The 24,813-nt window shown below is 47.9% G+C and overlaps 1 protein-coding gene across 1 annotated transcript; it reads left to right on the forward strand.

Annotated features, from left to right (window-relative positions):
• Positions 1-12,253: 12,253 nt before the first annotated feature.
• On the forward strand, positions 12,254-14,755 carry PRSS33 (serine protease 33). The gene is made up of 6 exons (XM_053556657.1): positions 12,254-12,299; positions 13,248-13,275; positions 13,390-13,557; positions 13,728-13,999; positions 14,224-14,393; positions 14,597-14,755. The coding sequence occupies exons 1-6, from the start codon at positions 12,254-12,256 to the stop codon at positions 14,753-14,755; spliced, it is 843 nt and encodes a 280-aa protein (XP_053412632.1).
• The last annotated feature ends 10,058 nt before the right edge of the window (positions 14,756-24,813 follow it).

Below are 24,813 nucleotides of genomic sequence, written 5' to 3' on the forward strand. Positions count from 1 at the left end.
AAGAAAAAAAGGGGTCTTTGGATTCCACAATTCAGTTCCCAGGCCCTGCCAGCCGCGCCGGACCGTCCCCAGCCTGTGGGGATGGGGTGGGGCTTGGGGCCAGCAGGCGGCCCAGGAGGAGCTGAAGCGCCACCGCCGCCCTCCCCACCCCAACCCGGAGGCTCTGGAGCGGTCCCCGTGGTCCTCGGTATTCTGATCTTCAAATAGATTAACAGCCAATTTCTTTTCAGAATCCATGGAAACCAGAAGGCAGTGGGATGACATATTTAAAGTTCTGAAAATAGGGCTCCATGCCTGTAGTTCAGTGGTTAGGGCTGGTGGGTTTGAAATCGGCCCGGGCCTGCTAAACAACAATGACAACTGCAACAAAAAAAAATAGCTGGGCATTGTGGTGGGTGCCTGTAGTCCCAGCTACTTGGGAGGCTAAGGCAAGAGAATTGCTTAAGTCCAAGAGTTTGAGGTTGCTGTGAGCTGTGATACCACAGCACTCTATTGAGGGCAACATAGTGCGACTCTGTCTCAAAAATAAATAAATAAATAAGTAAATAAATGAAATAGGAAAACTAGGACGTTGTGGTGGGCACCTCCAGGTACTCTGGAGACTGAAACAAGAGGATCACTTGAGCCCAAGAGTTTGAGGTTGCTGTGAGCTATGACCTCATGGCACTCTACCCAGGGCAAATGAGTGAGACTCTGTCTCAAAAAACAAAAATTTAAATTTAAAAATTTAAAAAGAAAAAAGAAGGCAATAGAGGCACAGTCTGGCTAGGGCCTCAGCAGTGACCTACTGAGGACAAGGACACTAGGGGAGGGCATTTCAATCTTGACCCCCCTACACCCATTGAGGGTGGTCTTGGGGGCATGAAATGCTCCGGAGCTGTAGCTGACCCCAGGTGAGGCTGTGAGCGGGGAGGGAGCTGCAGCAGCTGCACTGTAAGTGGCTGGGATGGGGGAGTAGGAGGGCATCAACCCTGTCTGCCCCCCATCAGGGTCCCCTGACCCCAGCATAATCCTGGCCAAGGCAGACTCAGTGGGTCCTCCGAACTGTGGAGTCAGATCAGGGCTTGCAAAGATCCCTAAATGCTGTGAGCAGCAATCTGTGGGAGGAGTCCCTGTGACAGCCCACAGCCCTGCTTCATGGAAAATGCATCCACCTGCAGCAAACCATCTCTCCTCATGGGGGAGCCTGGGGAGCAAGGCTGGAGGGGCTTCTGGCTCCCCACACCAGGGAAGGGGGGCAGCCACCGCTGGCACCAGCCTAGGATATCTTCCTGCCCTGCAGGACAGCATCACTCCCCAAAAGCAGCTGGCCTGGTTTGGGTAGTATTGCCAGTTTGGTACAACTGCACCAGGGAGCGGTCCAGTGGATGTGCTGTCCCCCTGCCCCTGGGTGTAAAGCATGGGGGTGGGGAGGCTCTGTCTGCTGAGAGGCTTGGCTGGTCACAGAGAGGAAGATGGAGGCTGGGAGTGGGTGGGAAGATTCCAAGGTACAGCTAGAGAGGACATGGCTATTTCCAGGGGACAGCAGGTGAGTCCGGCTGCCCTTTCTAGGTGTGAAGGTCTGGGGACTTCCCAGTGGAGTTGGACACATGGAGAAGAGACGGAAGCTGGCTAGAGGGAGCATGCTCAGAGATACAAGGTGGCATTCTCAGCACAGCTGTTTGGGCCCCACTGTAGCCAGCTCCTCCCTCCACAGTCCTGTGTGGCCAAGGGGAGTGGGTCCTCCAGCATAAGAACATGCCCCACATCTGCTGTCCTGGCCAAGCTCAGCCTTGTGGATCTGCCCACTGGGCAGCCTCTCCACCTGACACCCTCCTGGGACCTGCCAAGCCTAGCTGGGGTCATCCAAGAAAAACCAATCACCCAGAGCTGTGCCCTGGACCTGCCTGCAGCCTCTTACCCAAGCAGGAGAAGGTCGGACCCCTCGGCCAGCCCCAAGGTAGAGGTTGGTGTGGGAAGAGTGGCTCGTTGCCTCTTCCCTGACAATTTTACAGGCTTTTTAGGCACCAGGCCTGGGCTAAGTGTCCCAAGGCAGCCCTGCAAGACCATACGTCACAGACCTTCATATCATAGTGAGGAAACCGAGCCCTAGGAAGTGATGGCGCTGTTCACATCACTCAGCTCACAGGGGCCCTGCATGATCTCTCGCTCATCCAGGCCTACTCAATAGGTGGTAGGGTCCTCCACATCTCCCAGTCTCCTGTCAGAATCTCCTATACCCTCAACCTGGATGTGGCCCATCTTCATCTCAGTCCAACCCCAGACATTTTATTCACTGCTTTGGTGTCCCATGTGTCATCTGAGAATGGTGCCTTTAAGAGCTTGACCTGGCCAGGCATGGTGGCTCACACCTGCAATCCTAGCATTCTGGGAGGCCAAGGTGGGTGGACTGCTTGAGCCCACAAGTTTGAGACCAGCCTGGGCAAAAAGCGAGACCCCATCTCTACTAAAAATAGAAAAACGGAAGCAAGAGGTTTGCTTGAGCCCAAGAGTTGGAGGTTGCTGTGAGCTATGATGCTACAGCACTCTATCCCGGGTGACAGCTGGAGACTGGGCAGAGGTACAGGGAGAGGGGGTGCATCTTCCCTCCTGCAAACTGTGTTCTTCGGCCATTGGTAACTGTTAATAAAGTCCTTTTGTTTTGATCTTCATCAAAAGTCCTTTTGTTTTTATTCTCAACCCAGAAGATTCCAGGCTGTTAGGCCAGCTGAGAGGCTTCACCTGTGGCCACAGCCATGGCTGCCTCATGCCTATGACCAGAGTAGTTCCCTTTCTCTCCTCTAATATAAAAATCCAAGAAAAAGATCTGACTGGGCAGGTGTGGGTCATGTTCTGCCTTGACCCATCACTGTTACCTGGAGGACATGGTGATATCATGGCCCCAGTTTGGGTTATTTGCAACTCTGCCTCCAGAGTTGGGGGCAGGTCTGGCACTGGAAAAAGATGTGGCTGATCCAGCCATGGCCTTGATAAGGAAGTTTGTGGTGACATACCCTCCCTAGGTGAATCAATGACATTTTCCCAGGGGACCATTCCCACAGTGGCACTAAAGAGTGAGGCTGAAGGGAGAACAACAGACATAAACCAGTAAGAAAAAAGGCTTGAACTGCACTATAGACCACTGGACCTAATAGATATCTGTATCCAATGGAAATAGAATATATACTCTTCTCAAGCACACGCGGAACGTTTTCCAGGATAGACCACATGTTAGGACACAAGACAATTCTTTTTTTTTTTTTTTTTTTAGAGACAGAGTCTCACTGTACCATCCTCAGGAGAGTGCCATGACGTCACACTGCTCACAGCAACCTCTAACTCTTGGGCTAACTCTAACTCTTGGGCTTACCCGACTGTCTTGCCTCAGCCTCCCAAGCAGCTGGGACTACAGGTGCCCGCCACAACACCTGGCTATTTTTTTGTTGCAGTTTGGCGGGGACTGGCTTTGAACCCGCCACCTCGGCATATGGGGCCGGCATCCTACTCACTGAGCCACAGGCACCGCCCTAAATTTAAGATGGATATTATACCAAGTATCTTTTTTGACTACGATGGAATGAAACTAAAAATCAACAGCAATAGGAAAACTGGAAAATAAACAATGCATGGAAATTAAACAACACACTCTTGAACCACCAATAGGTCAAAGAAGAAATCACAAGAGAAATTAGAAAATATCTTGAGGCTGGGCACGGTGGCTCACACCTGTAATCCTAGCAATATGGGAGGCCAAGGTAGGTGGATTGCTTGATCTTAGGAGTTTGAGACCAGCCTGAGCAAGAGTGAGACACCATCTCGTAAAAAAAAAAAAAAAAAAAAAAAAAGCTGGGGGGACCCGCGCAGGCGCAGATACGGGGGCGGGCGCCGAGTCGTCAATCGGTAGCGCCTAGCTCTGGCGCCATCTCCGCAACTCGCAGCGCCTCGCAGCCCCTGTCATCAACGATGACAAGGGCAACCTCAACCACTGCACTGCTGATGTTGTCTCGCTCTTCATCACAGTCATGGACAAACTGCGCCTGGAGATACGTGCCATGGATGAGATCCAGCCCGACCTGCGGAAGCTGATGGAGACCATGCATCCTATGAGCCACCTGCCTCCTGACTTTGAGGGCCGCCAGACGGTCAGCCAGTGGCTGCAGACCCTGAGTGGAATGTCAGCTTCTGATGAGCTGGATGACTCCCAGGTGCGCCAGATGCTCTTCGACCTGGAGTCAGCCTACAATGCCTTCAACCGCTTTTTGCACGCCTGAGCCAAGCCACTGCGATGGGGGGGCGGATTGGGTGACACCTGCGCTGATGGTTTTGTGGTGATGGTTCCTGCTTCTCTTGTACTCCACACACGCTCTGGATGTCTGTGCAGGTCTTGCAGCAGTCCCATTTGTGTGTATGTGGTGTCAGGACGTTGGGATCCCTTTCCCACAATAAAGCTGTTGTCTGACCAAAAAAAAAAAAAAAAAAAAAATAGCTGGGTGTTGTGGCAGGCTCCTGTAGTCCCAGCTACTCAGGAAGCTGAGGCAAGAGAATGACTTGAGCCCAAGAATCTGAGGTTGATGTGAACTATGATGCACGGTACTCTACCCAGGGCAACAAAGTGAGACTCTGTCCCAAAAAAAGAGAAAAGAAAAAGAAAGAAAGAAAAAGAAAATATCTTCAGACAGACAAAAATGAAAACACAACATACCAAAACTTATGGGATACAACAAAAGGAATACTAAGAGATAAGTTTATAGGGGTAAATGCCTACATTGAAAAACAAGAAAAATATCAAATCAAAAATATAACTTTGGCTCAGTGCCTGTAGCTTAGTGGTTAGGGCGCTGGCCACTTACACCAGGGCTGGTGGGTTTGAACGCGGCCAGGGCCTCCTAAACAACAATGACAACTACAACAAAAAATAGCTGGGCATTGTGGTGGGTGCCTGTAGTCCAGCTACTTGGGAGGCTGAGGCAAGAGAATTGCTTAAGCCCAAGAGTTTGAGGTCCCTGTGAGCTGTGATGCCACAGCAGTCTACTGAGGGTAACATAGTGAGACTCTGTCTCAAAAAAAAACAAACAAAACAAAAAAAAAACTTAACTTTATACTTTCACTAGAAAAAGAATAATAACTTAACTTTACACTAGAAAAAGAATAATAAACTAAACTTAGGGCCAGGCACAGTGGTTCACACCTGCAATCCTAGCACTCTGGGAGGTCAAAGCCAGTGGATTGCTTGAGTTCATGAGTTCAAGACCAGCCTGAGCTAGAGTGAGACCCTGTCTGTACTAAAAATAGAAAAACTACCTGGGTGTCATGCTGGAAAGGTGAGACAGGAGGATCTCTTGAGCCTAAGATTTTGAGATTGCTGTGAACTATGATGATTCCATGGCATGCTACCCAGGGCAACAGAGACTTAGTCTCAAAAATAAATAAATAAGTAAATAAATAAACCCAAAGTTAGCAAAAGGAAGGAAATAATAAAAGTAAGAGCATAGACAAACAAAATAGATTTGGGGCCAGGCACATTGGCTTATGTCTGTAATCCTAGCACTCTGGGAGGCCAAGGCAGGTGGATTGCCTGAAATCACGTGTTTGAGACCAGCCTGAGCAAGAGCAAGAGCCAGACCTCATCTCTAAAAATAGCTGGACATTGTGGCAGGTGCCTGTAGTCCCAACTACTTGGGAGGTTGAGGCAAGAGAATCATTTGAACCCAAGAGTTTGAGGTTGTTGTGAGCTATGATGCCATGGCACTCTTCTAAGGGCAGCAAAGTGAAACTCTGTCTCAAAAAAAAAAATAGAGTTGGGAGTTTGAGGGGGAGGATCACTTGAGCCCAGGTGTTTGAGACCAGCCTGGACAACACAGTGAGACCCCCATCTCTACAAAAAGTAAAAAAAAAAAAAGTTAGCTGGATGTGGTGGCAGGGCCCAGGAATTGAGGTTACAGTGAGTTATGATCAGGCCACTGCTCTTCAGCTTGGATGATAGAACAGAATTCTGTTGAGAAGAAAGAAAGAACCAGGTTGGGCATTTTAAAAGATAACATTTGGGTGGCACCAAATGGGTCCAGCTCAGTGGGTCCAGTCTGGGCCAGCTAAACAACAATGACAACTGCAACAACAACAACCAAAATAGCCAGGTGTTATGGTGTGCGCCTGTAGTCCCAGCTACTTGGGAGGCTGAGGCAAGAGAATCGCTTAAGCCCAAGAGTTAGAGGTTGCTCTGTGAGCTGCAGCACTCCACAGCACTCTACCCAGGGCAACATAGTGAGACTCTGTCTAAATAAATAAATAAATAAATACATTTGCAAGCCCTTATCTAGGTTAATTAAGAAAAAAGAGAAAAGGGCTCGGCACCTGTAGCTCAGCAGTGAGGGCACCAACCACATACGCCGGAGCTGGCGGGTTCAAATCCAGCCCAGGCCTGCCAAGCAACGATGACAACTACAACCAAAAAATAGCCGAGCATTGTGGCAGACATCTGTAGTCCCAGCTACTTGTGAGGCAAGAGAATCACTTAAGTCCAAGACCTTGAAGTTGCTATAAGCTATGACACCACGGTATTCTACCCAGGGCAACAGAGTGAGACTCTGTCTCAAAAAAAAAAAAAAAGAAAAGAAAAGAAGAAAGATAAAAGACTCAAATCACTACAATTGGAAATGAAAGACAAGACTTTACAACTGATGCCACAGGGGGGGAAAGGAATAATAAGAGACTACCACGAACAATTATACACCAACAAATTGGATAACCTAGAAGAAATGAAGTCCTAGAAATGTACAACATACCAATGCTAAATCATGAACAAAGAGAAAAGCTGTAATTAGTTAAGGAGATTGAAGCAGTAATCAAAACTCTGTCCACAAAAACAACAACAAAATACCAAGACTGTGTCTTCACTGTTGAATTCCACCAAACATTTAAAGAAAGTTTAGGCTCAGCACCTGTGGCTCAAGCCGCTAAGGCGTCAGCCACATACACCTGAGCTTGCAGGTTTGAATCCAGCCCACGCCCGCCAAACAACAATGATGGCTCCAATCAAAAAATAGCCGGGTGTTGTGGTGGACGCCTGTAGTCCCAGCTACTTGGGAGGCAGAGCCAGGAGAATCGCTTGAGCCCAAGAGTTGGAGGTTGCTGTGAGCTGTGATGCCACAGCACTCTACCCAGGGTGACAGCTTGAGGCTCTGTCTCAAAAAAAAAGAAAGTTTAACACCAGTCCTTCTCAATCTCTTAAAGAAAATTGAGATTTTCTAGCTCATTTTATGAGGCAAGCAGTACCTGATACCAAAGCCAACGAAAGATACTACAAGAGAAAACTACAGACCAATATCCCTGATGAATATTGATGCAAAAATCCCTAACAAAATACTAGCTAACCAAATTTAGTTGTATATTTCAAAGATTGTACATACACCATAACAAAGTGTGATTTATCATTAGGACTCAAGAATAGTTTAACACATGAAAATCAAGAAATTAATATACCATATTCACAGAACAAAGGACAAAAATCACATTATCATCTCCTATGATCCAGAAAAGTTATTTGACAAAATTCAACACCCTTTCATGATAGGAAATCACTCAACCAAGTAAGAATAGAAGGAAACTTCCTCAACATAATAAAGGCCATAGGAGAAAATCCCACAGCTAAAATCATACTCAACAGTGAAAAAGTGATTTGCCTCTCATATCAGGAAAAGACAAGGATGCCCACTTTCATAGTCTGTATTTGACATGTTCTGGAAGTTCTAGCCAGAAAATTTAGGCAATAAAAATAAATAAAACTTATCCAAGTAAGAAAAAGAGAAGTAAAATTACCTCTGTTTGCAGATGACATGGTCTAAAGATTCCATTTAAAACACTATTAGAACTAAGCGACGCCTGTGGCTCAAAGGAGTAGGACGCCGGCCCCATATACCGGAGGTGGCGGGTTCAAACCCACCTCCGGCCCAAAACTGCAAAAACAAAAACAAAAACACTATTAGAACTTAAAAACAAATTCAACAGTTGCAGGACTCAGTATTAACACTCAAAGTCCATTGTATTTCTGTGTGTTAACACTGAACAATCTAAAAGGGAATTTAAGAAAACAATCTCATTTATAATAGCACCAAAAATAAAATAAAATACTTAAGAGCAAAGTTAACGAAGGAGGCAAAAGACTTGTACACTGAAAACTACAAACATTGCCTTCCAATGTTAAAAAGACAAAAGTGAATAAAAAGATCTTGTAGTGGAGAGTTGTGGTGGGTGCATGTAGTCCCACCTACTCAGAAGGCTGAGGCAAGAGGATCAATTGAGCCCAGGAGTTTGAGGCTGCTATGAGCTATGATGCCACAGCACTCCACTAAGGGCTCTGTCTCAATAAATAAATAAATAAATAAATCCTGTGTCCTTGAACTGAAAGACTTAATATTGATGAAATGTCTATACTACCCAAAGCAACCTACAGATTCAATGCAGTATCTCTCAATCTCCCAATGGCATTTTTCAGATAGAAAAAAATTCCTCAAATTCATATGGAATGTCAAAAGACCCCACGTAGACAAAATCATCATAAGAAAAGGCAGTGTCTGTAGCTCAGTGGGTAGGGCACTGGCCACATATACCCAGGCTGGCAGGTCTGAACCTAGCCTGGGACAGCTAAACAACAATGACAATTGCAACAACAAAAAAAATATATGTATACACACACACACACACACACACGGGCAGGTTGTGGCAGGTGCCTGTAATTGCAGCTACTTGGGAGGCTGAAGCAAGAGAATCGCTTAAGCCCAAGAGTTTGAGGTTGCTGTGAGCTGTGATGCTAGGGCACTCTGCCAAGGGTGACATAGTGAGACTCTGTCTCAAAAAAAAAAAATAGAAAAATTAGCCAGGTATAGTGGCTTATGCTTATAGTCCCAGCTAAGACAGGAGGATCATTTGAGCCCAAGAGTTTGAGATTGGAGGGAGCCTTGATGATACCACTGCACTCCAGGCTTGGTGACAGACTGAGAGACTATCTCAAAAAAGCAAAAAACACTATCTCATGTAACATAGCATGGGTGAAACTTGAAGACACTATGCTAAATGAAATAAGTTACTTAGGGAATGGTAAATATACAAAATCCCACTTACAGGAGGTATCTAAAGTAGTCAAACTCAAGAACAGAAAGTAGAATGATGGAGCTGGGCACAGTGGCTCACGCCTATAATCCTCGCACTCTGGGAGGCCAAGGCAGGTGGATCGCCTGAGCTCACAGGTTCAAGACCAGCCTGAGCAAGAGCAAGACCCTGTCTCTAAAAATAGCTGGGTGTTATGGTGGGGCACCTCTAGTCCCAGCTATGGCTAGAGCCCAAGAGTTTGAGGCTGCTGTGAGTGTGGCACCACAGCACTCTACCAAGGGTGATAAAGTGAAACTCTGTCTCAAAAAAAAAAAGAAAAGAAAAGAAAGTAGAATGGTGGTTTCCAAGGGCTGTGGGTACAGAGAAAACAGGGAGCTATTGTCAGTGAATAGTTTCAGAAGATGAAAAAATTCTAGAGATATGTTATACAACAATGTGCATACAGTTAACAATAATGTCCACTTAAAACTTCAGAGGGTAAATTGTGTGTTTTCTACAAAAACAAAAAAAGAGTGAGGCTGAACAGGAAGTGGGCCTAGCAGAGGGTCTGTGCCTCAGTTTCTCAATATGGGGACTTAAATGGGGTAGGAGGATGAGTTTGGGGATTCTTTCCTGCTTCTCCTATGGTTTGAACGTATTACTGAATCAATTGTGGACCTCTCCCTCCAAAACCTCCCATTTCTCAGTAAGAATCCATTTCTTCATTCCATGCCCTCAGGTCTGCTCAGGTTCTCCAGCCCTCGCCATGGCCCCAAACTGCAACAGGAAGAGACCCAGCTCCCTACTGAACAAGGTGTCCAGCCTTCCAGCCACTCCCTCTCCAAGGTTTGGCTCAAGTTCCCCAGGATGGCTGTATGTTCTGAGCATCCACTGTCACCCTCACTAGTCCCTTCAGCCCTCCCGCTCACCCTAACCCTGACCTAGAAGGACACTGCCCACTGGGCCGGCCCCTGCCAAGCCCTGCATGGCAGTTGATCTAGGGGAACAAAAGATCCTGGAGGCTCAGGAAGACAGGAGCTCTTTACAGCATTTACTATGTGCCAGACACTTTTCCAAGCTTTGCATGGTTAACCCAGTTAATCTTCTCAATCAACCTATGAGGTGGGTTTGGTAGATGAGAAAAGCAGGGTAGATGGAGCTTGAGCCCTCCTTGAAGGCCTCAAAGCTGGGGTGGGGGTTGGCATCAAAGCCCAATGCAGAAAGCTGGTCTGGAGTGTGACCCTAAAACATGGACAGAAGTAGTGGGGCCTGAAGCCACCCCCACATTAAGATTCTGGGTCTGGGTTACCACTGGGTCCTCTCCTCTATATCCCTTAGCTTTATCCACACCCTGCTACCCTGCTTAGCCCAGACCCTCACTCCCAAATCCTCAGTGCCAGTGCGTGCTAGACACTGTTCTGCCCATTGGAGAATATTATGGACTGAATGTTTGTGTCCCCTCCAAAACTCATAGGTCGAAGCTCTAACCCCCAATGTGACTGACTATGTTTGTCTTTATGGTTAATTAAGGTTAAATGAGTTCATAAGAGTGGAGCCCTGATCTAATGGGATTAGTGACCTTATAAGAAGTAATGACGGTTTGGGTGGCACCTGTGGCTCAAAGGAGTAGGGCGCCGGCCCCATAAACCATAAACCTGAGGTGGCAGGTTCAAACCCAGCCCCGGCCCAAAAACTGCAAAAAAAAGCAGTAATGACAGTTCAATTTTTTTTCTCTCTCTCCCCTCTTGCACACAAGGAAGAGGCCACGTAAGCCTCAGAAAGTTGGAGGACACCTAGTGATCCAAGAAAACCAGCCTCAGAATGAAGGTTGCTTCCCCTTGATCTTGGACGTCCCAGTCTCTGCATTCATGAGCAACAAGTTTCTGTTGTTTAAGACCCCGAATCTGTGGTACTTTATTACAGTAGCCTGAGTGGACTCATACAGAGACATAGGTACAGACGATGCCTCAGAGTGGAGACAAGCAGATGCAAATCCAGCCTCCTCCAGAACATCTCAAGTCACAACTGTGGTAAGGTTATAGAGGAGGTGACACAGCAGAGGGCTGAGAGACAGGAGGCATTGACTACTCAGAGGGGGACTTAAGAGAGTTCTGGGCAGTGGGCACTGTATGTGAGCCTGAGGGGACTAGAGGGCCCTGGACACAATGCAGGCCTCAGCCCTCCACTAACCTCAAGAGAAGAGCAGCCCCTATCCTCTGTCCCCAGCATCTCCTCTGTCCTAGCCATCCCAAGGAGTGCACTGTTTCCAAAAGCCAAGTCTGCCCTTGACTCTGGTCAAGCAAGTAGTTCCACTAGCTTTGAACCAGGGTCTCCCCACATCCAGCTCCTCCGGACCCGTAATCCTGGAGGGGACTGGCAAGGCTAGGGTCTCTGTGTGGAACCATCTGGCCAGGCCTGGGGCCTGGGGTCAGTGGCCAGCGCTCTGCACAGGGCCAACTGGACAAAACAACAAAATTCAGAAGCCCTAGCAACTAAACACTACCAGGAGCCAGGGTCAAGTTCCGAGATGAGCTGCTAAGGATTCTCCAGAACTTCCTGGCCTGACCACAGGCCCTCCCTGCCTGCCTTGTTCCTCCCACCCTCCTTAGGCCCAGCCTCTGGCTTTCAGTCCTCAACACCTTGGTCCAAGCCAGGTGTCCCTTCCCTGCCACCTTTAAAGCACTGCTCAAAGCACTTCTTTGTTTAAGGCTGGTCAAGTGAAGCCACAGCTCCGCCTTGGCCATGTTAATTACCCTGTCTGGGCCTCACCTCCTCTGGCCCTTTAAGCCCCTGGGCCCTCCCCCAATCCCAGTCAGCAGAGAGGGCTCCAGGCTGTGAGGGTGAGAGCAGGCTGGGGCTGTGGGGTGGGCAGGGAAGCTGCTGGGCATAGAGAGCATGAGGGAAGGGGATGAGGCTCCAGAGCTTCTACCCAAATAGTTCAGGGCAGGGCTGCCTACTTGGCCAGAGGTAGTCACCTGGGGCCTGCATAGAGAAACGTATAGAACCTGGGCCACAGGGATGAGTTCAGGGTCAACCAGTAGCTGAGGGCAGATAGAAGGGCTGTGGGGTTGAGGGGTTTGGGGGAATGGTGCTACTGGGCTAGGATGCTCTACTCTCCTCTCTGCCAGCTCCAGATCAGAGTCCAAGCCCTGGGCAGTGTTATTCTAACCCAGCCCAGCCCTGAAGACAGATGAGGGGGGTTTCCTGCCTCCAGGTCCTGCTCCTGCTGGTGCTGGGTGAGTGGGGGCTGGGGCTGGGGCTGCTGGCCACAGGGACCTGGGCTCTCAGGTCTCCCATCTCACTCCTCTCTGGGTCTGGTTTCCTTAGGGCACCTGGAGGTTTCTAACCTTGATTCCAAAGTTTCTAGTCCTAGCCGAGTGAGGTGGCTCATACCTGTAATCCTAGCACTCTAGGAGGCTGAGATGGGTGGATTGCCTGAGCTCAGGAGTTTGAGACCAGCCTGAGCAAAGCGAGACCCCCTCTCTACTAAAAATAGAAAAACTAGGGCGTTGTGCAGAACCTGTAGTCCCAGCTACTCAGGAGGCTGAGACAAGTGGATTGTTGAGACAAGAGGAACTCTAGAGTTTGAGGTTGCTGTGAGCTATGACACCCCGGCACTCTACCAAGGGCAACAAAGTGACACTCTTGTCACAAACACACAAATAAATAAATAAAGTTCCAGTCATTTCTGCCACTGACTTTGGCTTCTTCAAATCCTGATGTACTAGTCTGTGTAACGATCATGGGGTGTCCCTCCCTAGACACCCCTACACTGCTCTGGGGAGGGTTAAATCTGGTAACAGATTGCAGAAAGCTTGCCATAAGGTCAGAGCAACAAATATGTTGTATCCTCATTCCTACTTTCTGATCTCCTTCCCCAACCCCATTATTTGACACCAATCCATAATCCATGCTCGGCACCCGTGGCTCAGTGGTTAGGGCACCAGCCACATCATACACAGGGGCCTATTAAACAATGACAACTACAACAACAAAAAATAGCAGGGTGGTGCGGCGGGCGCCTGTAGTCTTAGCTACCTGGGAGGCTGAGGGAAGAGAATCGCTTAAGACCAAGAGTTTGAGGTTGCTGTGAGCTGTGATGCCAAGGCATTCTACCGAGGGCCACATAAATGAGAAAAAAAAAAAAATCCATAATCCAGTCCTTTCCCTGCTTCCTCCTCCAGGAGCTGCTGGGACCGCAGGTAAGGAAGCCTCAGAGCCTGCCCAAGGAGCCAGCCCTAGAGGACACTGTCCCTACCCTCCCTGTCCACACCCGCCTCCTACGCCCCCAATCCTCAGCCAACCCTCGCTGCCCCCTCATCCTCTCGCAGCCTGCGGACAGGCCCGCATGTCCAGTCGGATCGTAGGGGGCCGAGATGCCCAGGATGGAGAGTGGCCCTGGCAGGCCAGCATCCAGCACCGCGGGGAGCACGTGTGCGGGGGGTCGCTCATTGCCCCTGAGTGGGTGCTGACAGCGGCGCACTGCTTCCCCAGGTCAGCGCTTACAGAAGGCCCTGCGGGATGCGCGGGGAAAGCAAGGCCAGAGGAGGGGAGGGTGTCACCTGGCCGAGGCGTGGGGCTGTGCGGGCTCCAGCCAGCTGTTGGGGTTAGGGCCAGCTGGGGTCGCTTGGGTACAGTAAATAGTCCCAGATCCTATCCTGCAGGAAGGCACTGAGGTCCGAATACCGCGTGCGCCTGGGAGCGCTGCGTCTGGGCCCCACCTCGCCCCGAGCGCTCTCAGCGACAGTGCGGCGGGTACTGCTGCCCCCAGACTACTCTGAGGACCAGGCCCGTGGAGACCTGGCGCTGCTGCAGCTGAGCCATCCGGTGCCCTTGAGCTCCCGCGTAGAGCCTGTCTGCCTGCCTGCTCCTGGAGCCCGTCCAAGGCCCCGCACACAGTGCTGGGTCACTGGCTGGGGCAGCCTCCGCTCAGGAGGTAAGGCAGGGATGGAGGACCACTCCTCCATCCGACTAGAAATTCCATCCCCCTACTTCCCCAACCCCAGACCCAGAGAGACTTTTAGGCACTCAAGCTTCCTCCCAGGCAGACCAAGGAGTCGGATCCCACAAGTTGGACTGTCATCCTCAGTTTCTCCTATTGACCCCCTGCTTCATGCCTTGCTCTTTCCCGACTTTCTGAAGTTTCCCCTCTTTTCCCAGTGCCGCTCCCGGAGTGGCGACCCCTACAGGGAGTAAGGGTGCCGCTGCTGGACTCACGTACCTGTGACCGCCTCTACCACCTGGGTGCAGACGTGCCCCAGGCCGAGCGCATAGTGCTGCCAGGGAACTTGTGTGCTGGCTACATTGAGGGCCGCAAGGATGCCTGCCAGGTGTACCTCCCCGCCCCCATCCTCCTTATTCCACTCCATTGTGTCCAGCACCCTATTTCCCTAGAATCCAAGACCCAAAAGATACCAACTCAAGGCTCTGTGTCCTGGCCATCAAGCTAGACGTACCACCCCAGGAGTCTAGAGCCTGGAGAACTACTATGAAGTCACGTAGGGCTGGGACCTAATCTTCCTTTCTCTTGCAGGGTGACTCTGGGGGACCCCTGACCTGCCTGCAGTCTGGGCGCTGGGTCCTGGTGGGCGTTGTGAGCTGGGGCAAGGGTTGTGCCCTGCCCAGCCGACCAGGTGTCTACACCAATGTGGCCATGTACACTCCCTGGATTCAGGCTCATCTCAGCCACTAATGCTGGTCAGGGATGTTGACCTAGAGCCAGATGCTGGGGTCCCTCAGCCTCCTGGTCCATCTTGGGACCGCACATGACCCTTTCTTCTGATTTGAGGCTGAGATCCCCAATAAAGCTAAAGGACCATCACCCATCTGTCCATCCCTCTGCTTTCTCTTCTCATCGGGGCTCACCAAATCTGACTTTACCAACCTTCATCCAGGGATCTCCTGTGTGTCCTGGGGGATTACACACCCTCCTTACCCTCTTGGCTTGTATTTACCTTCCTTAGCCCTAGCCAGGCCTGGGCACAAGGTACCTAGAGATGGACAAGTCAGCTGGTGCACCATCCATCTGGCCTACAGGCCCCTCTTTTTCTGGAGGGAGTTCGATAGATGTAAGCATGAGAGGCATTTGATTCCAGGGAAATTCTCTATTGCTGGTTATGAAGATGGAGGGGTCATAAACTGTGAGCAACCTCTTAGATCTAAGAGCAGCCCCCAACTGACAGCCATCAGGGAAACTGAAACTTCAGACCTACAACCCTAAGGACCTGAATTCTGCCAGCACTCCTAAGGAACTTGGAAGTGAATTCTTCTTCCACCTCCAGATAAGAGGCCACCCAGCCAATCCTTTGATTTCAAACTGGTGAGACCCTAAACAGAGAAGCTACATGAGCCACTGGACTTATGATCTATAGAATTGTGATTTAATAAATGTGTGTTGTTTAAGCTGCTACATTTGTGGTAATGTTACACAGCAATAAAAATGAATATAGATTTTTGTCCCATTGTGATGGTGGTGTCCCAGTGGGAAGGGTGGACTAGTCACCATGGCTAGCCAAGAGGCTCAGGAGTCTGGGCACTTGGTGTCACACCCTCAGCCGAGGAGGAATCAGGTGCAGGCCCAGCCACAGCTTCTGTCCTCATTGTCTCTGACCACCATTCCCACCTAGGGTGAGCCTGGGGCCCCAGCCCTTCCCCACACAAGTGTATCTGGATGACAACCTAGCCCCTGTTCAGCTCCTTGCCCACCCTTGTGTTCCATTTCCAGGCTGGGGCCTCGCTGCCTTGTCCTTGTCTGCAGACCCAGGACAACCCATTGCTAACAGATAGAGGTCAATTTCTACGGCTGCAGAAGGAATAGGAAACCAAACAAAACTGCAAAATCCAAACCCTCCTCTTTGGAGCTGAAGGGGGCAGTAAGGGAAAACAGGAGAAGGCAAACATCAAAGGTGCAACCCCTTTCAGGCCCCAACACAGGCCTGAGCCTCACCCATTCTCCTCTTTTCTCCCAGGGGACCCAGGGAAATGGATTTGTACTAGATAGTCACGACTGGGCCAAGCCTGGTTGCACAGGGTGAGGGCTCAAGCCTACTCTCTCCCAGGTTGAGAGAAGTCCACTGTGCAGTAGAGCTTGGCCACCCCTTGGTGGGGTCACCAGGGACCAGGGTGCCTAGGACAGGACATGGCCATGGTAGGCCAGCCTACAAAAGGCTGTGGGTATCCTGCCCAGGAGAGTACCATGGGCCTTGGCCTCAGAAAGCTGCTACCCATGAAGTTTTATTTACATAACAAGACTACCTTCATGGTCTCCTACTGTGCTATTAGAATTAAACACACCATTAAAAATTCTATTTGTCAGTGGCCAGATGACATTAAGATGGATCTTTTAAATTTGACTCCTAAGTATGTATATATATTAGAGATTTTTTATTCTAAATAATTACCTTATTTGAACTTACAGGAAGTCCAAATTTTTTTTTTTTTTTTTTTGTAGAGACAGAGTTTCACTTTATGGCCCTAGGTAGAGTGCCATGGCATCACACAGCTCACAGCAACCTCCAACTCCTGGGCTTAAGCGATTCTCTTGCCTTAGCCTCCCCAGTAGCTGGGACTACAAGCGCCAGCCACAACACCCGGCTATTTTTTTGTTGCAGTTCGGCTGGGGCCGGGTTTGAACCCGCCACCCTCGGTATATGGGGCCAGCGCCTTACCAACTAAGCCACAGGTACCGCCCCAGGAAGTCCAAATTTTAAAATATGCTTAATAGTGTCATGACTAGCCTTAAAAATTTTTCTTTGTAACAGGAGAAATGGCCTTAAAAAAAGGGTAAAAATTTTGTTTTGTCTCTTTAAAACCTCCTGTACTCTTTAGGAATTAAAATCTGTACCCCTGCTTCAGTTCAGGAGTCAGGAGGAGCAGGGGAATGTCCTTTGTACCACAGGAGATGGGATGATCAGAACCATCAGCTGTGGTTAAACAATACTCTAAAGCTGAAAACCTTCCTTTTAAAGGCTCTGTATTTCTGCTTATGATTAGGATGATGGCATTTTAGATGGGCATCTGGATCCTCCTCATTTGCCAGCAAATTAATAAACTCCCCTTTCCTTCTTCTCAAACCACTTGTTTTTGTTCTTCTGATGCAGCCTTGAAAACAAGCTTTTGTAATATCTCAAGAAAATTAAAGAGCAAAACTCTGACCAAAATACAAAATAAAATTCTTTGTATGCTGACCCTCTAGGAACAACTGCTCCTGTGGAAATAATAGCAAAGGGCAGTCCATCCTACGGCCTAGTAGTTAATGACAGGTCTGGCCTCTTGTCCTGGTTCTTTGGCTCCTTGCTTGGAAGAATCAAAAGTGGGGCCTGTGTGATGAAGTGATCATAAACAGAAAGCAATTCCACACAAACAGCTTTTATTGCAGAAAAGAAGAAAGATATATAAAGTGAAAATACATTCCAGAGACAGGAACAGGTCAGTCTCCACAAGTGGAGAAAGACTAAGAACTCCCAGGTTGTTTTCTTTTACTGGCATGGCCCAGGGGAAGGGTTATGGGAGGTGTGGGTGGTACCAGATGATTAACAGGAGTTAAGCATTTTCCTGCAGACCCTTGCCTGATTGCTCCCTGGCTTCACTGTCCCCAGGAACTACCCCCCTGGCCTGTATCTTCCACTTGCAGATCTGATCCCTCCCTAACAGTTAAGATTCTGTCCTTCACTGTTGTGACATGGATTTGATTCCTGGTTAGAGAACTGGTCCCTTTTCGTTTGACATTTATGTGATTTTAACTTTTTTTTTTTGAGACAGAGTCTTACTATGTCGCCCTCAATAGAATGCCTTGCCATCACAGCTCATAGCAACCTCAAACTCTTGGGCTTAAACAAATTCTCTTGCCTCAGCCTCCCAAGTACCTGGGACTACAGGCACCTCCAACAATGCCTGGCTATTTTTTTTTGTTGCAGTTGCTGTTGTTGTTTAGCAGACCCAGGCTGTGTTCGAACCGCCAGCCCCAGTGTATGTGGCCAGCGCCCTAACCACTGAGCTATGGGTGCTGAGCTGACTTTTGACTTTTTGAGGTACTCACTTATTATTGATCCTTTTCTCTTCCTTAGACAGCTTTGATTTTCTGTTTTCTTCCATTTGTGGGGGTACATGTTTGGGGTTTGGGGCCTTTGTATGTATATGGTCATCTGAGACCCTAAAAATATAAAAAACATATATAACTGGCTCAGCACCTATAGCTTAGCAGCTAGGATATCAGCCACATACACCGGAGCTGGAAGGTTTGAACCCAGCCCTGGCCTGTCAAACAACAACAATTACAATTAAAAAATATCCGGGTGTTGTGGCAGGTGCCTGTAGTCCCACCTACTTGGGAAGCTAAGGCAAGAGAATCACTTAAGCTTGAGAGTTTGAGGTTGTTGTAAGCTGTGACGCCAGGGGACTTTGGGAGGCTGAGGTGGGAGGATCACTTAAGACTAGGAGTTCTAGACTAGCCTGGGCAAGAGTGAGACCTCATCTCTACAAAACAAAAAAAGAAAAGAAATATTAACCAGGCATAGCGGTACACACTTGTAGTCCCAGTTACTCAGGAGGCAAGGTATGAGGATCCCTGAACCCCAGGAGTTTGAGGTTGCAGTACCCCAGGTGACAGAGCGAAACCCTGTCTTTCTTTTTGAGACCAGAGTCTATGTCACCCTCAGTAGAGTGCTGTGGTGTCACAGCTCACAGCAACCCCCAACTCTTGGGCTTAAGTGATTCTCTTACCTCAGCCTCCTAAGCAGCTGGGACTATGGGCACCTGCCACAACACCCAGCTATTTTTTTTTTTATAGTTGTCATTGTTGTTTAGCAGGCACGAGCTGGGTTCAAACTTGCCAGCCCTGGTGTATATGGCCGGCGCCCTAACCACTAAGCTACAGGCACCAAGCCGAGACCCAATCTGGCTCTGACTTGTATTCCTAACACTCAGGAAGGTAGAGTTGGTAAGATCACTTGAGCTCAGGAATTCAAGACCAGCCTGAACAAGACTCTATCTCTACTAAAAATAAAAAAAATAGGCCAGGCGTGGTGGCTTGTGCCTGTAATCATAGCACTCTGGGAGGCTGAGGTGGGTGGATTGCCTGAGCTCACAGTTTCGAGACCAACCTGAGCCAGTGCAAGACCCCACCTCTAAAAAGAGCTGGGTGTTGTAGCGGGTGCCTGTAGTCCCAGCTACTCGGGAGGCTGAGGGAAGAGAATTGGTTGACCCAAGAGTTAGAGGTTGCTGTGAGCTGTGACACCACAGCACTCTACTGAGGGTGACAAAGTTAGACTCTGTCTTAAAAAAAGAAATTAACCAGGCATTGTGGCAGGCTGAGGCAAGAGGATTGCTTGAGCCCAGGAGTTTGAGGCTGTGAGCTATGATGCAATGGGACTCTAACCTGGGCAACAGAGTGATACTCTGTCTCAAAAAACAAAAACAAGGCACCTATAATCCCAGCTACTCATGAGGCTGAGGCAAGAGAATCGCTTAAATCCAAGAATTTGAGGTTGCTGTGAGCTGTGACACCAGGGCACTCTACTAAGGGCAATATAGTGAGACTCTGTCTCGAAAAAGAAAAAAAAGAAAGAATAAATGCCTTTGTAATGAGGCATAACACAGGAAATGGTCTGAAAAAGGGTAAAAAATGTTTTCTGCCTTTTTAAAACCCCACAGTCCTCTGGGGAATTAAAACCTGCATCCCCGCCTGAGGCTAACAGTCAGGAAGGGCAGGGGAGTATTCTTTGTTCTTTGTACCACAGGAGATAGCTCAACGGAATTGTCCAAGTGGAGGTCCAGGAGATGAGAGGTCTGGGCTGGAGAAGATGGGGTCCACGGGGCCATCAACTATAGTTAAAACAGCCTGAAGCTGAAAACTCCCCTTTAAAAGCTCTGTATTTCAGCTTAGGCTAGGTACTTTAAGACAGAATCCTACTATTCTGCAAATTAATAAATTCCTCTTTGGGGTGGCTCAGTGAGTAGGGTGCTAGCTCCATATACTGAGGGTGGCCAGTTCGAACCCGGCCCCGGCCAAACTGCAACAAAAAGGTAAGACGGGTGCTGTGGCAGGTGCCTGTAGTCCCAGCTACTCGGGAGGCTGAGGCAAGAGAATTGCCTAAGCCCGAGAGCTAGAGGTTGCTGTGAGCTGTGATGCCATGGCATTCTACCAGGGGTGACTAAGTGAGACTCTGTCTCTAAAAAATAAATAAATAAATTCCTCTTTGATTTTTGAGGCTCATGGCGCAGAACTTGCTGTCTTGTGCGAGTGTAGCTCTGGAGAGGTGCCCACTGTCCCAGGCAGCACAAACCTCACCAGAGTTCAGAGCATTGCCTTTTCCCTGAGAGTCCTTGCATCCCTTCAGCACTGAGTGATCTGATTGATACCATAGAAGTTTATCCTGAGCCTCTCCTGGGAAGCTGGGGAGAAGTGTAACCAGCTACCACAATCTGGATCATCCTACTCAGAAAGTGTTGTATAAGCACAGACTGACAGCATGAGACACCAGGAGTGGAAATGCTAAGAAGAGAGGGAAGCCAGCATGAGGAGCAGGTGAAGCCAGCACCAGGGAGCCTGGTGACCCATGGGCAGAGCATGCATGTGGAATCACTGGGAAACAGGACCTGGGAACCCACGGAGCTGACAGGTGCACTAACATCAGCCCTTTTGCGGAGGGCCAGAGAGCAAGCAGTCTGTACCGCAGCATCTTTGGGACGGAGCTTCTAACATGCAGCCAGGCACTTCCCTCACAGACTGCAGGCAGGTTTGGGCATGGGGTTGAGTGAGCAGGAATCCTCATGGCCTAACAGGATTGAAGAGATGCAGCCCACCACCACAATTTGGCAAGACACAGGGGCGGTACAGAGATCTCTGAAGCCCTGAGTCTGCTGACACCCATGTGAGCCCCATACTGCACAGTTTCCCAGGGGCTCTGAGGCCCTATGAGTTTGGGTAGCCATCTTTGGCCTGATTCCATAGCTCCACCAATTGGGAGGTACTGCAATCCCTATGGTTCCCCTTTCAATATCTGGGTCCCATTTATATCACTAAAGCACAATCCCCGCTCAAGCAAAGACACCTAACCCCCAACCAGTCCCAGAACTAAGTTATGACACTTTTTTTTTTTGAGACAGAGTCGAAAGCTGTTGCCCTGGGTAGAGTATCATGGCATCATAGCTCATAGCAACCTCCAAATCTTGGGCTCAAGTGATCCTCTTGCTTCAGTTTTTCTATGTTTAGTGGAGAAGGGGTCTTGCCTTTTACTCAGGCTAGTTTCAAACTCATGATCTCAAGCAATCCACCCACCTCGGCCTCCCAAAGTGCTAGGATTACAAGCGTGAGTCACCGAGCACTTGACCAATTATGACACTCTTGAATGTCCAGCATACCCCCTAGGCCTGTGGTACCATCTCATGGATCTTCAATAATAGAAACAGGAAGCTCAGCCCTGATCTCCTTGACAACCAGTTGATGATCACCAGGCATTCCAAAATCCAGACATGTAGACACGAATACTCTGATTTCTCTTCAGATGGTACAAATCTTTCACCTTTACCAAAATCCAAACACAGATCGTCAGGTTCAGAAATGGCTGTCTCTGATGATACCGGAGTGCCACCTAGTGTTCCAGCTAAAAAACATTTTTTAACTGTCCTGGATACCTAAGAGGTCACTTTAACCTCAAAGCCCAGAGCTATAGAAGGACAAAAGGAAGAAGGAAAAGAGAGAAGAAAGTAGGGCAAAGAAATAAAGAAACAACAGATGAGGAAAAACCAGCAAAAAATCTCTGGGTACATGAAAAACAATAACAAATCAACTCCCCCAAGGGATCACAATGGAGCTACTTCAGAAGATTCCAACTATAAAGAAAATGTGGAAATGACAGAAATGGAATTCAGCTTATGAATGACACAATTGACTTTAAAGCTACAAAAGCAAAGAAAGACAAAGACACTATATACTGGTCAAAGGAACAATCCAACAAGAAGACATTTCAATCCTAAGTATGTATGCACCCAACTTAAACACTCCCAGATTTATAAAGCAAACTCTACTTGGTCTGAACAATATGATAAACAAGAACAACAAAATAGCCAGTGACCCCACTGACAGGACTGGACGAATCCTCCAAGCAGAAACTAAGCAGATAAATAATGGACTTAAATACAACTCTAGAACAAACAGACATATACAACACATTTCACCCCATACTACTGAGTATACATTCTTCTCTTATGGGTTATTCTCCAATATCAGTCATATCCTAGGTCACAAATCAAACCTCAATAAATTAAGAAAATATAAATTAGGCCAGGTGCAGTGGCTCATGCCTGTAATCCCAGCACTTTGGGAGGCTGAGGCAGGTGGATTGCCTGAGCTCAGCTGTTTGAGACCAGCCTGAGCAAGAATGAAACTCTGTTTTGTTTTGTTTTGTTTTGAGACAGAGTCTCAAGCTGTCACCCTGGGTAGAGTGCTACGGCATCACAGCTCACAGCAACCTCAAACTCTTGGGCTTAAGCGATTCTCTTGCCTCAGCCTCCCAAGTAGCTGGAACTACAGGCACCCACCACAATGCCTGGCTATTTTTTGGTTGTAGTTGTCATTGTTGTTTGGCAGGCCCAAGCTGGATTTGAACACCAAGCCGTGACCCTGTCTCTTTAAAAAATATATATATATATCCCTTTCTTGGTGTGGGCAAGTTGGTTCCATTTGTTTTGTGCTGGTTTGTTACAATTCCAGGAGCAGCTGGCCTTCATGTGGAACTTTGGAGATATCCCAATCCCTGCAGACTAGCCAGGCCCCTGGATCCAGTCTTGGCCTGAGCTCATCTCGGCCCTGAGAGTTTAAATTTATCTTCTGGAATTTCAGAACTTCAGCACCCTACAGGGACATTGCGACCCGGCAGCAGACCTTGAACCTAAATTAATCTCAATGAGGAGGCCCAGTGGACAGGAGAACCTGGTGGTAAGGCAAATACTATGTGTGTCTGAACTGCTTAACAATAAAGCAGAGGCAATGAGTTGGAAAAAATAAAAATAGCTAGGCACCTGTAGTCCCAGCTACTCAGGAGACTGAGGCAAGAGGATTGCTTGAGCACAAGAGTTTGAGGTTGCTATGAGTTATAACACCATGACACTCTACCAACGGTGACAAAGTGAAACTCTATCTCAAAAAAATATGTAGAAATGGGTGGCGCCTGTGGCTCAAGGAGTAGGGCGCAGGTCCCATATGCCAGAGGTGGTGGGTTCAAACCTAGCCCTGGCCAAAAACCACAAAAAAAAAAAAAAAAAAGTAGAAATTATACCTTTTCCCAACAATTAAAAAAAATTATACCTTTTGTCTTTACAGACCACAATGAAGTTAAAGTTAAACTCAATTCCAAACAAAACACTCATCCCCACACAAAGTCATGAAAACTAAACAACCTATTAGCTGGGTCAAAGAGGATGTAAAGAAAGAAAGAAATTAAGATTCCTTGAACAAAATGACAATGAAACCACAAGCTGTCAAAACCTGTGGGATAGGCTTGGTGCCCATAGAACAGTGCTGGCCACGTACACCGAAGGTGGCAGGTTCAAACCTGACCCAGGCCAGCTGAACAACTGAAACCAAAAATAAAAAAATAAAAATAGCCAGGTGTTGTGGTGGGCGCCTGTAGTTCCAGCTATTTGGGAGATTAAGGCAAGAGAATTGCTTAAGCCCAAGAGTTTGAGTTTGCTGTGACACCATAAGCACTCTACCTAGGGCAACAGCTTGAGACTCTGTCTCAAAAAAAAAAAAAACCTGTGGGATACTGCAAAAGCAGTCCTAAGAGGAAATTCATCACATTAAATGCCCACATCCAGATCAGAAAGAATGCAAATCAACAATCTAATGAATCATCTCAAGGAACTGGAAAAGAGCAATCCAATCTCAAACTCAGCAGAAGAAATAACCAAAATCAGATCAGAACTAAATGAAATTGAGAACAAAAGAACCATGCAGTAGATTAGCAAAGGCGGTGCAGCACTCTGGGAGGCTGAGGTGGGTGGATTGCTTGAGCTCATGGGTTAGAGACCAGCTTGAGCCAGAGCGAGACCCCATCTCTACTAAAAAAATACAAAAAACTGAGGCAAGAGGATCACTTGAGCCCAAGACTTGGAGGTTGCTGTTAGGTATGATGTAACCATGGCACTCTACCCAGGGCAACAGCTTGAGACTCTGCCTCAAAAAAAATGAAAAGAAGAACCTGGAAAGACTGAAAGAATACATTTTATATCTGGATTTTTACAAATAAAGATGGCTATTATAACGGGAAAAAAAAAGATTAATAAAACAGAAAGTTGGTTCTTTGAAAAGATAGATAAAATCAATAAACCCTTGGCCAGATTAACCAGAAACAGAAAAGATCTCTAGTAAGTTCAACCAGAAACAGAAAGGGGAAATAACAACAGATACCACAGAAATACAAAATATCATCACCAAATACTATAAAAATCTCTATGCCCAGAAATTTGAAAACATGGAGGAAAAGGGCAAATACCTAAAATCACACTACCTCCCAGGCTCAACCAGGAAGAAGTGAAACTCTTGAACAGACCAATGTCAAACACTGAAATTGAAACAATAAAAAGGCTCCCAACAAAAAAAGTCCCAGATCACTTGGGTTTCACACCAGAATTCTTTTTTTTTCTTTTTCTTTTTTTTTTTTTTTGAGACAGAGTCTCACTATGTCACCCTCAGTAGAGTGCTGTAGCATCATCACTCATAGCAACCTCAAACTTTGAGGCTTAAGGGAT

The sequence above is a fragment of the Nycticebus coucang genome, chromosome 12 (genome assembly GCF_027406575.1).
Source record: "Nycticebus coucang isolate mNycCou1 chromosome 12, mNycCou1.pri, whole genome shotgun sequence".
NCBI lineage: Eukaryota > Metazoa > Chordata > Mammalia > Primates > Lorisidae > Nycticebus > Nycticebus coucang.